Source organism: Peromyscus californicus, unplaced genomic scaffold (assembly GCF_007827085.1).
Source record: "Peromyscus californicus insignis strain IS unplaced genomic scaffold, ASM782708v3 Scaffold_7__1_contigs__length_154581171, whole genome shotgun sequence".
Lineage (NCBI taxonomy): Eukaryota > Metazoa > Chordata > Mammalia > Rodentia > Cricetidae > Peromyscus > Peromyscus californicus.
Window position 1 is genome coordinate 9,079,723 of NW_026294595.1, and position 13,626 is coordinate 9,093,348.

Sequence of the window (13,626 nt, forward strand, 5' to 3'; positions counted from 1 at the left end):
AACCAACTCCTGCAAGTTGTCTTCTGACCTACACACACCCACCGTGGCACACAAGCCCCCCCACCCCCCAATAAACAATGTAAAAATACTAAGGGGCCAGGCCATAGCTCCAGTTAGAGGAGCGGATGCCCAGCATGCAGGAGACCCTGGGTTTGCCCTCCAGCACCGCATAAATGGGACATGGTAGGCACAGGCACTCAGGAGGTGCAGGTGAGAGGGTGGGAAGTTCAAGGTCAGGCTGGGGAGATGGCTCAATGGGTAAAGCATTTGCCACACAAGCATGAAGACCTGAGTTCAAATCCCCAGACCCCATATAAAACCAAGTACAGTAGTCCATGTCTGTAATCCCAGCGTTCCTATGGAGAGATGGGAGCAAAGACCAGAGAAGCCCAGAGGCTCAAGGACAGCTAGCCTGTGCATGCAGTTGTGAAAACAAAGGATTCCATCTCAAACAGGGTGCAAGGTAAAGAGCTACACCTGAGACTGGGTGCCACACTTGCCTTGGGATGAGAGCTCACACTTAGCCACAAATGCACTTGCACACATACACAGAACACATGTACACACAAATCAAACAAACAAACAAATAGGCAGAGTATAAAAACAAGCTCAAGGTTATTCTCAGCTACACCGTATGTTTGAGGCAGTCAAGGCTTCGTGGACCTGTCTCAAGGGGGTGGGGGATGGTGTTGGGAGGTGGCTCATTGGTTAAGAGCACTGTCTGCTCTTCCAGAGGACCTGGGTTCAGTTTCCAGCACCCACGTGGTGATTTACAAGTGGCTGTAACTCCAGTTCCAAAGGCCTCTGTGGTGCCTCTTCTGGCCTCTCTGGGCACCAGGCATACACTGACCTCTAGTCACCACACTAGCCTTGGAAAGAGAGAGCTCACACTCACCCACAAACACACCTGCACACACACACACACACACACACACACACACACACATTGAGAGAATCAGGAGCTGGGGTACAGCTCATGAGAAGAATACACTAAACACTCACGGCACTGAAGGGCGGGGAGGGAGAAAAAGGGTGAAATCAAAATGGGGGTGGTGGTGCCAGGCACACAGGTAGACCCTGTGCGGTGGCATGGCACCGGCTTCCCAGGGCCAATGTAGGCCAGCAGGGCCGTCCTCACTTCTCAAGGTCCAGTTCTGCAGCAGTGGAAAGACTGGCTGCAGCTGTCAAGATAAAGTTAGCATTTGCAAGGACAATTAACTACTAAAACTCACTGCACTGGGCTAAAGTCAGGCCCTGCTTCAAACACAAATGGGCTGGAGGGATGGCTCGGTGGTTAAGGGCATTTACTGCTCTTGCAGAGGACCCGGTTTTATTTCCAGGCCTCACATGGTGGCTCACACCATCTCTAACTCCAGTCACAGGTGGCCCGGTGCCCTCTTCTGACCTCCACAGGCACAGAGTGGAGATACATACAGGCAGGCAAAGCACTCACACACAGAGACATACAGACCTTAAACAACAACAGGATTGGGAAGACAGTTCAGCAGGTACAGGTGCTGGCCACCAAGCCTGATGACCTGAGTTTGATCCTTGGGACCACGTGGTGGCAGGAGAGAACCAACTCCTACAAGCTGTCCTCTGACTGCCTCGTGTACAATAAATAAATACATAAGCACATAAATAAATAAAGCAATTTTGAAACCTCCTTTTCCTTATCTTTCTTGACTCATTTACTTTGGTTTTTGAGACAAAAATCTCAGTAGTCTGTAGCCCTTGGTAGCCTTAACTGTGCATCCTCTGCTTCAGCCTCCAGTGTAGTGGGTAGCCATTCCAGCTTTGATCTGGAAGTTCCAACCCCATTGAGACTTCGGCAACTGTCACGCCTACAAGGCGGGGCCAAGGGAGGCCCCTGGAGACCTGAGATCTGGATGGGCGGCACACTCACTGGGTTCCGGGACCCTGGACGGTGAAGGTGGGCCAAGGAGAGCTCCAGAGAACACCGCTGGACTGCGATACACCTTCCCCAGACCCCTCGACCTACCTATCCCTTAACTTGTAAGTTACGCCATTAAATAAATCTCCTTTTAACTACGTGGAGTGGCCTTAATAATTTCACCAATACTCCAGTGCCAGGGTTACAGGCAGACACTATCACACTTGGCTTAAAATCTGTTTTCCAAGATGGAAAACTGTCTCCCGAGATGAGAACACTTTGCCTTGGAAGAAGAGCAACAAGACATTGACACGTGGCGAACAGCTACTCACAGGCTACCAGGGGATGAAGAGTTTTCTAGGCCCGGGCGGCAGTGGTGGCGCACGCCTTTAATCCCAGTGCTCGGGAGGCAGAGCCAGGCGGATCTCTGTGAGTTCGAGGCCAGCCTGGTCTACAGAGCGAGATCCAGGACAGGCTCCAAAGCTACACAGAGAAACTCTGTCTCGAAAAAAAAAAAAAAGAGTTTTCTAGGGCCAGCAAGATGGTGCAGTGGACAAGGGCACTTGCTGCTGAATCTGATGATCTGAGTTGAGCCCAGAACTCACGTTGTGGAAGGAGGAGAGAACTTACTTCTATAAGTTGTCCTCTGACCTCCACATGGAACACACCTACACACGTGTATACACACACACACAAACACCAAAATACATTTTTAAAAAAAGTTCTCTCATAGTGACTTGGTTCTATGATGGTACCATCTGAAAGCTCAGCACACACTAAAAGGGTGAATTTTACCACATGCAAATCCTTTCTTCCCCTAAAAAGAACTCAAGAAACACTATTGGGCTCATGAAGCTTGTGGCTCTTCCTATTTCTGAGCATGGGGAAACTGACAGCCCTGGGCCCTGACCTGGTATCCCCTAAAGTGACAAAGACATCCAGAACCAATACCACCAACCAAGACGAAGCCCAGGGTCTAAAGAATGGTTCTATCATTCCTATTTGGGAGAACACGGCGTGAAGCAGGAAGGCACTAGCCCAAGACCCCACAGGGAACAACACTGAAACGTGACAATGTCAGGGCTCCTCTACCACACACCTACCTTTCTTCACTGAAGGGACCTTGCGGGCCATGAGGATGGGCAGGGGTACTGTGCCCAGCTGCTCACCTCCCATCTCAGGGCCCACCTGCTTCTTCTTCCGCCTACGCCTCTTCAGCTGGTGGGCAGCCAGGGCCAAGGCCACAGTCCCAAGGGCTGTGGCAAAAAGAACCTTCCTCAGGCCTGGTGTCAACCGCAGTTGGGAGAATGCAGACTGGAGGAAAGAGACAAGAGGCCTGGTTATGTCACCTAAAGGGAAGCTCTAGGTGTGGACACAGTGTCCCTCTGCTGATCAGAGTGACAAGGGGCACTGAAAAGGAAATCAGGCCAGCGTCTCTAAAATGTGAACCAGAAATAGAAAGAGAGCACAATGCATCACTGAGGACAGAATACTGGGATCTGGGACTCAGTGTGCCCCCCACGCTGCTGGTCACCATTTGTGCCAGCAGGGGTATGGTGCCAGACACTGCACCAGGGCCTGACCTATGTCACCTGTCAGAATCCCTGCCACCTTTCAAATGAGGAATCTGAGGTTCACAGTAGTTAAGACACGTGTAGATGGTGACCAACACACAACTCAAACCCAGATGTGACAGCTCCATTTCCCAATGACATCTGGAGCTAATGACACTCACTGTCCTAGACCACTCCATCCAAACAGCCTCATCCTGGTCACCCTCTGCTGCTGGCCCAGGTGGAACTCTGTCCCACAAAAGAAAGCTTTCGGAGTGTCAAGGATTTAGTCAGCACTCCCACTGACAAACTAAAGTCAAGGGATCACCTAGCCTTAGAGTAAAGACTGGGCTTAAAGCCCCGACTCTGTTGTTGTTTTTTAATATTTTATTTATTTATTATGTATACAGTGTTCTGCCTGCACGCCAGAAGAGGGCACCAGATCTCATGATAGATGGTTGTGAACCACCATGTGGGTGCTGGGAATTGAACTCAGGGCCTCTGGAAGAGCAGCCAGTGCTCTTAATCTCTGAGCCATCTGTCCAGCACCAAGGAAGATCCATCCTAATTGTGGAAGGGACCACTACTGGGCAGGGCAAGTTGCCCTGTATAAAATGGAGAAAGGGGATAAGCACTGATAAACATGCATCTGTCAGGCTGTTTCCTGAGTACAGTGTGATGAGCCAGCTTCCTGCTTCTGCTGCCCAGCCTTCCACACGATGGACGACAGCCCACTGGAACTGGGACGACAGCCCACTGGAACTGCAAGCCCGACCCCCTCTTCCTCCCCTCAGCTGCTTGAGTCCAGACATTTCATCACAGCAGTGAGAAATTAACTAAGACACACAGTATAGCCATGAAAGGACTCAGCTCTCCCAGGTACTGAGGACCCCTGGACAGGACCACACCCATCTTACCTGACCAAATGTCGTGTACAGGAACACGGGTATCTCAGCCACAGTCATGGCTAGAGCCTGGATCATGGACATACCCTCAGTCCGACGGAACGCCATGGCAGGCCTAGCACCCAAGGCGGGAACTCTCGGGGTAAGAGCTTCCAAGGAGAATGTCTTCAACTGGTCTCTGGCTGGGCCCTGGGCACCATCCACACGCCAGCAGGACAGGGGCACACATAACACGTCTTTCCACAGAGCTGAGGGACAGATGACCAAGTGAGACATAGGAAGGTGCACACAGGGCTGGGGCCGAGTGGTAGAGTGCTCACCTCCCCATGTTCAATACCCAAGCCTGCCAAAAAGCTTTGGGCCACTGAAATAGCTAAGCAAGCTGACAAGTAACTGAGTTCCCCAGAACCATGGTTGAATGTGCTGCTAGCCTACAAGTCTAAAATTACCTGGGTGGTGGGTTTCTGAGCATATCCCTGAGGGATTAACTATGTTAATTAAGGTGGGAGACCCTTCCACAGTGTGGCACAGTTCTCTAGGCTCGGGCCATGGACTGGGTAAAAGCATACACGCATTCTTTGCCCTCTGCCTCTGAACTGTGTATGTAACGTGAGCAGGTGTCATGAGATCCTGTCGTTGTGACTTCCTCCCATGGACTGTCACCTGGAACAAGCCAAAACAACCTTTCTCCCCTGAGTTGCCTTTGCCAGGGTATTTTATCACAGCAACAGAAATCAAACTAGACGTGAGAGGAGAGAACCGTCTCCCAGAAGCTGTTCTCAGCTCCCACATGTGCCTGTGGCAGGTGCTTCTGCACTCACATACACAGTTTAGTTAGGCATGTGTATCCGCCACACGCGTGCAGATGCCTGCAGAGGCCACAAGAGGGCACTGCATACTGGAGCTGGATGACAGGCGGTTGTAAACCACTTGATGTGGGTGCTGAGAACTGAACTCAGGTCCTCTGGAAAAGAAGCAAGCATGCTTAACCACTGAGCCATCTTTCCAGCCCCAAAGAAAAAATGTTTTAAACTGGGCCTGATAGTCCACACCTTTAATCCCAGCACTTGGAAGGCAGAGGCAGGAGGATCTCTGTGAGTTTGAAGAGAGCCTAGTCTACAGAGTTCCAGGACAGGTAGAACTGTTAACACAGAGAAATCTTGTGTTGAAAATAAAAAAAAAAAAAAATTTTAAGATCAACAGCTGCTCTTCTAGAAGACCCAGGTTCAATTCCCACCATCCACATGGTGGCTCACAGATATCTATGACTCTGGTTCTAGGAGATCCATTACCCTCTTCTGACCTAGCCTCCATGGGTGCCAGGCATTAATATAGTACATGACAAAAATTTAGACAAAACACACAAAATATTTTTTAAAAGTTTGGGGCTTAGACTGCCAGGTGTGGTGGCGCACACCTTTAATCCAGAGGCAGGCAGTTCTCTGTGAGTTCAAGGCTAGCCTGGTCCACAGAGTGAGTTCCAGGACAGCCAAGGCTACACAGAAAAACCGTCTCAAAACACAAAAGCAAAAAAAACAACAAAAAACCTGGGGTTTAGAAAACACTCCACCCATACACACTAAAAAAAAATTTTTTTAAAGAAAGGTGTACAAAAAAGACATGTAAACAAGAGTGTCCTCAGGGGTTGGTCATCTCACTAAGGCTTATAATCCCAGCTGCTCAGAACACTGAGGCAGAAGGATCAAAAGTGACTGAGCAATTTAGGCACACCCTGTCTCGATTTTTTTTTTTTTTAAGCACTGGTCTAGCATGGAGCAGTGGGTGGGGGAAACAGTATCTTCAGTGGGTGAGATGAACACCAGGTGGGCATCTGTAATCCCAGGCCCCAGCCCGCCCCGCAGGCAGGCAAGCAACCATGTCCAGACACCTCAACAAGCCTGGGAGCTGAAGGCAGCATGTGTGGTATGCTGATTGCAGAAAGAACACAGAGACTGGAGATAAATAGGTCACCCTCTAACTTAGGGCCTTCTGCACTTTCTCAGCCTTTTTAAACACACAGGCCATTTTCTAAATAAAGTTCTCAGGCTCCCGGCTGAGAACCATGACATCCGTTTCACAAAGCCAGGAATGCTTCACTTCCTGTGGGCTAAAGGTTTGTTCTGATCTGGTTGGTGGTGGTGGTGGGGGGGTTGTTTGTTTGTTTTTATTTATATTTACTTTTGAGACAGAGTCTCAAACTGTAGCCCAGGCTGGCCTTGAATTCAAGATACTTCTCTTGCTTTGGTCTCACAAGCACTCAGTTTATTGTCATGAGCCAACTGAATCATAACCATATGGGCAGATGTTTCTCCCCGCCTTCCCCCACCTTCTGACAAAGAAACTGAGTCTCCGGAGCTGAAGCCAGGAGTCTAAAGCAACCCGCCTGCTAAGTGGTGGAGAGAGGGTACTTCAAGGTCTAGATTCTGCTTAACGCAGCAGGAGCGGGCAGTGCAGCCCCAGCAGAGCCACAGAGGGCAAAGACGGCCTTCTCTGGGTCTCCAAAACCCACCTCAGGGGCTCCCACTGCTCTATCCTGAGGCCAGATCAGTGGACTGACCACATATAACTGAGACTCCAAGACCCTGCAGGGTGCTCCCACTGCTATGATCAAGTTCAAGGGTGACTCCTGGGATCTCCAGAGAAAGGAACATACAGACCAGGACAGACCCTGTCTTCCTGGGATGGTGGCCAAAAGTCACTAGGCCAACACAAGAGATGAAGAAGGAACAGCTTATCCTTGGTGAGTGGCGAATGCACACAGCCCTATCAGGCTGGCCCTGAGGCTGGGGGGTGGGTGGAGCAGAGGGCGGAGGGCAGAGGGCAGGTAAACAGAGTGAGTAGGGCCAAAAAAATTACCACATTGCCAAGGGCAGGAGACATTCTGCCTGGACGGTGTGAAGTGAGCTACAATTCACAGTCCCTCCTCTAAACCTCCAGCCTGGCTTAGCCTTGGTGGGAGACAAGGACATCAGATGACAAGGAGTTACTCTTCTGTGCTTTTCAACAGGCCAGTGCACTAGCTCTCTGTGACAATTCTAAGTGCAGTTCTCACAGGACTGTCAAGGTAACCATCATTTACCACAAGGATATACAAACTGAGGCCCCAAGGCTGTGGTAGAGCGTCCTCGCTCCTGCCTGCTGCTTTGCCCATATCAAACCTGACGGGTTTCAGGACCTTGAACTTCTGAGAAGGCCACATGGAATTAGAAGTGAGCCTGTTCCAGGACCGAGGCAGGTGGAGGTGGGGATGGAGGCCTGTCATGTCTGAAGGAGAGTCCAGTTAGTGTTGGCTGTGCCCATCAAGAGAAAGATCACTTCACAGAAAGGAAGGGTCCAGGCTCAACACCTCCATATCCTATCTGCCTCTCACTTCTAACGCTGGCCCTGCCTGGGCAGCCAGCTGCCTCTTCTGCTCTGCGTTCTTGAGCAGGCAGGGTGTCTGCTCCTCCACCATGGCACGTCAGGCCTGATATCCCGGCTGGCTTCCCATCCCAGGACCTCCTGTCTTGGGCAAGACAATCCTACTAATGCCTCTGGCCTGAGCGTTCTCTCGTCCCACCTTGACCTACCTAGCTATGGTACCAGACCAGTCAGCCCTAAGCCACCTCACGTCCTGTCTTTTCCATCCTGGGACATCTCTGTGGGATCCCACGCAGCCTGATATTGGGCATCCCCAGAACCGACATCAGCAATACCCCAAGCTTCAGCATCTGCTCCTTGCGGAGTCAGGGCAGAGACCTTCCTCTCTGGCCTCGACCTCCCCAGAACATCCTTGAGGTTCATCCGCACACAGCGCTGCCCACAGCCGGCACACCTGCTCCTTCCAGGCCAGGAAGCACCCGCGACCCTACTTGGATGCCCGCGGCGTTCCAGGCCCGGGAGTCTCCTCTCTGACCCAGCTCCCTTCTCGTTCCACCCCCAGAGCCAGGCATCCTCTCGCGCGCCTGGTCCAGGGCACCCACTCATCCCACCTCGGACACCTTAGCGGACAAGCTGGGCCGCGGACCCCTGCGTGGGCCGGGCTCCAGGCTCCGCAAGCCTCGCTCCTGCCCCCTGCTTCGCCCGCGCAGCGACGGCCACTCACCCGGGATCCCATCGCTGCGGAAGGGCAGTGTCTCCTTTCCAAGCCGCAACACAACCAAACCAGGCCGCTGCGAGGCGGAGGGGGCGTGGCTTCGAGGCGGCCCGACACGGCCAGGACCAACGAGCGTCTCCAGATCGCTCCGCGCCGCCGTGGCTCTTGGCCAATGGGGCGGGCTACGTGACCACGTCGACCCCGCCCCTCCCGTTCCCCCGCCCCGCCCCCTAAGTGTGGTTGCGGTGTGGAACTGGCCTCTTCTCCCTTCCGATTGGCCACCAGGATTAGATGGACACGGGAAAGTGGGGCGGGACCCCCCAAAAGGGCGGTGAAGCTGGTGGCTGCTTGAGGCTTTCTGCAAGACTGCTGGTGTAGCCTTCTCTACGCCCAGGGACTAGTCCCTTCTGCACTTGAGAGCCAGTTTTCAAAGGCCGCGGGTTCAGGGCTTCCCCGGCACTCCCCTTCATCCCTTGCCGGTCTCTGCCTTGTTCTGTACACCGGATCCCTGGCGTTGTCGTCGCTGGAATGGGCTCTGCTTACCTCTGCAGTCCCTTTTTTATTTGTTTTTTTGGAGACAAGGATCCATGCTTTGGAGACTGACAGATACCCGTCGTCCCCGCCCCCCTTCGCCTTTTTTTGTTTTTTGTTTTGTTTTGAATTTCTCTGAATTCGCTCTGTAAACCAGGCTGGCCTCAAACTCAAGAGATCTAACTGCCTCTGCCTCCTAAGTGCTGGAATCAAAGGTGTGTGCCACCGCCAACGATCCCTATTTATTTGTTTTAAGATCATGGTTTCATGTAGTTTAGGCTGGCCTTGAACTCACTTTGTAGCTGAGGAAGTGTTTGAGTCTCCGGATCCTCTTGCCTACATCTCCAATGTACTGGGGTTACAGGTATATGCCACCATGCAGTTTTATGGGTGCTAGGGATGGAACTCTGGGCTTAACTCACTGTAGCCAGTGATGACCTTGAATTCTTTTTTGTTTGTTTGTTTGGTTTGGTTTGGTTTGGTTTTTGAGAAAGGGTTTCCCTGCGTAGCCTTGGCTGTCCTGGAACTCACTCTGTAGACCAGGCTGGCTTTGAACTCATAGATCCATCTAGCTACCTCTGCCTCTCAAGTACTGGGATAAAGGTGTGCACCACTGCCCTGCTTGACTTTCAATTCTTGATCCTCCTGCCTCCAGTCTCCTAAAGTGCTGAGATTACAAGTATGTGAAACATTGCCCAGCAACATCCAAATTCTCTGTAGTAAATATTTATTGTTTTAATATCAAGAAAGAAAATAGTGAACATGTTTGTAAAAGGTGCATATAGTGCCTGCATAGGCTAGAAAAGGCTGCCCTCATCCTCCAACTGGAGTTACAGCTGTTTATGAGGCATTATGGGGGTGCTGGAAATTGAACCCAGCTCTCTGCAAGAGCAATACACTGGACTTAACAGCTGAGCCATCTCCCTAGCCTCCAGTGACTGATCCTTTTTCAGTCAATGTGAGTTGCTGAATGAAGGAATGAGTATTTGTAAGTGGCTCTTACAGGACAGTGCTGGAGTCTCTCTAAATGGTCACTGTTGCCAGCTACAGAGAGATACTGGTAAGTGAGTGCACAATCAAGATGAACATAGTTTATGCAAGAGAGTAACACAGACTCTCGGGCCTGTGGAGTACATGGGGGTAGGGACAGCATTGGTAGAGATGCCACAAAGAATAAGCCACTGAGCTGGTTAATGAAAGTCCACATTCCTGGGCCCCACCTGCTTTTACAACACTACCCAGATGCCAGAACCAGTGCCAGGTGACTCAGGTTCACCCCGCAAAGGCAGAAGAACAAAGCAAGAAGGTACCAGCTGAGGAACAGTTCTGGGTGAAAAGCCAGACTTGCCAGGCTTGGTGGCGCACGCCTTTAATCCCAGCACTGGGAAATCAGAGGCAGGTAAATCTCTGTGAGTTCAAGGCCAGCTAGAGATACATAGTGAGACCCTGCCTCCAAAAGAAGAAGAAAAGGAAAGGAAGAAAAGACTCGGAGGGTTGGAGAGGTAGCTCAGGAGAGAAAGCACCTGGTGCTTTTTCAAAAGACATAGATTAGGTTTGGTTCCAGCACCTTCGTCAGATAACTCACAGTGGTCTGGAACTCCAGTCTTGGAAGATCAGACACCCAATTCTGGCCACCTCAGGCATTGTGAAGAGGCCTAACATTAGTGCAGCCATGACAGGCTGCAAACTAATACTAGAACTAGGCCTCACCGTTACAATAACCAGGAAAAGCCACAAACTGTACCTTGCAGGTGACGAATCAGACTTGAGACAAAAAAGTACTAAATGCTCTAGAACATTAAAGATAGCTTACATAATGTGTATACTGATTGCCAATTTCCTTGCCACAACGCCAGTATCAATCACTGTTTGACAAAACTTCCGTTGCCTCACTCCTGCCCAATCAGGAATTGAACCCCCATCTGAATCTGGAACTCCCCTACCTGTCCCATCCTTTACGCTTTAAAAACCCTGCCTCAACTGAGCTGGAGGCTCTCCCTGATCCAACTGCTGTGTCGGAACAGATGGAGAGCCCAAGCTTGAGCTTGCAATAAAGGTTCTTTGCTTTTGCATATGAACTCCAGACTCCTGGTGATCTCTGGAGGGGGCTCATGACTCAGCATAACAATTGCACACATGATACACAGACATACACACAGGCAAAACACCCATAAACATAAAAGAATAATAAAAAAACGAATAAAAATAAACCCTTTTTTAAAAGATGGAGCTTTGAATTAGTAGCAAGAGCAGATGGAGACAGATACCAAGTCCCATTTCCCAAGCTGCAGGGAAAGTAGTAGAGGCAGGAGTGTCTGCAGGGCACACTCTTGACTCCCGGGGGCTGTGAGAGACTGGATTCAAGGTCAGGGCACACCCAGTTTCTCCACCTGGCAGAGGCACCAGCTTAGCCCTCCCCCGGAGGATGTCTGTACTTCTCACACTTGGGGCTCCAGGCCTTGGCTTGAGAGCCCTCTACCCTGTGAAGCTCTCTTGCACCCTCCCCTCGCCCAGATGAAGAAACAAAGGGGCTTGTCCTTAGTTTAGGTGCTCTATAGTGTCACCAAAGTCAAGGGCAAAAGAGAGAAACACTTTGGTCTGTAGAAGCAGAGTCCCAGAGAAAAAGAAGATAGGGAATTGGGAGAGGGTCTCACTGGGCTAGAGCGGGGGTCAAGTGAGGAGAAAGAGTGACAGAGGGAGAAGTAGAGGGACACGGGGACACGGGGACACTGGAACCAGCAGAGACAGCGCCTATGTCAGAGGTCTGTTGCACAGCTGCAGGGCGACAACTAATTGGATGTTGGTTTTGTTTTGTTTATTTGAGATGTGGTTTCCCTGCGTAGCCCTGGCTGTCCTGGAGCTCACTCTGTAGACAAGGCTGGCCTCAGACTCAGAGATTCATCTGCCTCTGCCCAAGTACTGGGCTTAAACGAGTGTGCCACCACCACCCTGAAACTAATCAGATTTTACACATTTTAAAACTGCTAAGGAGCCAGACAGTGGTGTTGCACGCCTTTAATCCCAGCACCCAGGAGTCAAGTTAGGGAGATCTCTGTGAGTTCAAGGCCGACCAGGTCTACAGAGAGAGTTCCAGGACAGCCAGGGCTACACAGGGAAACTCTGTTTCAAAAACAAACAAACAAACAAATAAATAAGTCAACCCCCTATAGAGGACGAGCTGGAATGTTCGAATTGTAGCAGAAAATCAGAAGATGAGGGAGGTGATGGTAAGTGAGCTGATTTCATTATTCCATTGAGTAAACACACACTCACCTGTCTTTCTGTACAGGCTGCATATACAGTTTGCGGCTGGGAGTGGCAACCCTTGACTGTAATTCCAACAGGAAGGTGGAAAGTCCACAGCCATCTTTGACTGTATATTATTTTTAAGACTAGCCTGGGTTGCATGAGATCTTGAAACAAACAAAACAACAACAAAAAACAAAAGCAAAAAAAAAAAAAAAAAACCCAAACCAACCAACCAACAACAAAAAACCAGGCAGGAAGAGTGTCTCAGCCCTTAAGAGCAGCTACTGCTCTTCCTCAGGACCAGAGTTCAGTTCCTAGCCTGGCTGCTCCACTTCCTTTAATTCCAGCTCCAGGAGATCTGACACCCTCTTTTGGCCTCCATGGGTGCTCCTACACATGTGACACATGTTCACATCTACATAAACAACAACAACATAAAAATCTTCAAAGGAGGGAAGAGCTGGAGAGATGACTCAGCAGTTAAGGGCACTGGCTGCTCTTCAGAGGTCCTGGGTTTCCAGACCGTTGGTTCCCAGTATCCACATGATGGCACACATGTCTCTGGAACTCCAGTCCCAGGGCTCCAACACCCTCTTCTGACCTCTCTGGGCACTGCACACACAGGGTGTATAGCACGTGAAGGCAAAACACCCACACACGTAAATAAATGAAAAATAAACATGGCGGGAGAAATAGCTCAGCAGGTAATAGAGCCCGAGAAGAGAAATGACTCCAGGATCTCTGACCTCCACACATGTGCTGCGGCTTTCTTGTGTCCCCCATATCTCTCTCTCTCTCTCTCTCTCTCTCTCTCTCTCTCTCTCTCTCTCTCTCTCTCTCTCTCTCTCTCTCTCTCACACACACACACACACACACACACACACACACACACACACACTACATAAAATTTAAAAGTAAAAACAGGTTTGGGAAGATGGCTCCATGGGTAAAGAACTTACTGTGCAATCTTGAGAACACAAGCGAAAGAAGCCATGTAAAATCCCAGAGCACGGCCCCGGGGCCCCTATGGCCAGTGAGAAGGGATGCAGAGAACAGAGGATCCTTGGAATGTCGTGGGCCAGACCAATACCTGAGGTTACCCTCTGCTGTACATGCATGCCCCATGCCTCATGTTTGCAAGTGCTCATGTGTGAATGCACACACAGACATACAACCACACACAGAGAAAAAATATTTTAAAAACGAGAAACAAAATCAAATCGGGCAAAAGTGGTGACTCATGCCTTTAATCAGGTGGATCTTTTTGTTGTTGTTTTTTAAAAGAGGTTTTCTCCGTGTAGCTCTGGCTGTCCTGGAACTCACGCTGTAGACCAAGCTGGCCTCAAATTCAGAGATCTGCCTGCCTCTGCCTCCCAAGTGCTGGCAGGCAGGTGGATCTTTGTCAGTTTCTGTGAACTG

The 13,626-nt window shown here is 50.5% G+C and overlaps 1 protein-coding gene across 3 annotated transcripts in view; it reads right to left on the minus strand.

Moving 5' to 3' along the window:
* Miga2 (mitoguardin 2) overlaps positions 1-8,566 on the minus strand; it is a 29,194-nt gene extending 20,628 nt beyond the window's left edge. For 2 of the 3 annotated variants that reach the window (XM_052724780.1, XM_052724779.1), the window contains exons 1-2: positions 4,365-4,574; positions 2,998-3,208 (exon numbers count right to left, since the gene is read on the minus strand). In XM_052724780.1, coding sequence (XP_052580740.1) covers positions 2,998-3,208; positions 4,365-4,460 — 307 coding nt within the window. In that variant the 5' untranslated portion in view covers positions 4,461-4,574. Of the gene's footprint in view, positions 1-2,997; positions 3,209-4,364; positions 4,601-8,436 lie in introns of those variants that run through there. The other variant, XM_052724781.1, reaches the window with a different exon arrangement.
* Positions 8,567-13,626: the final 5,060 nt, after the last annotated feature.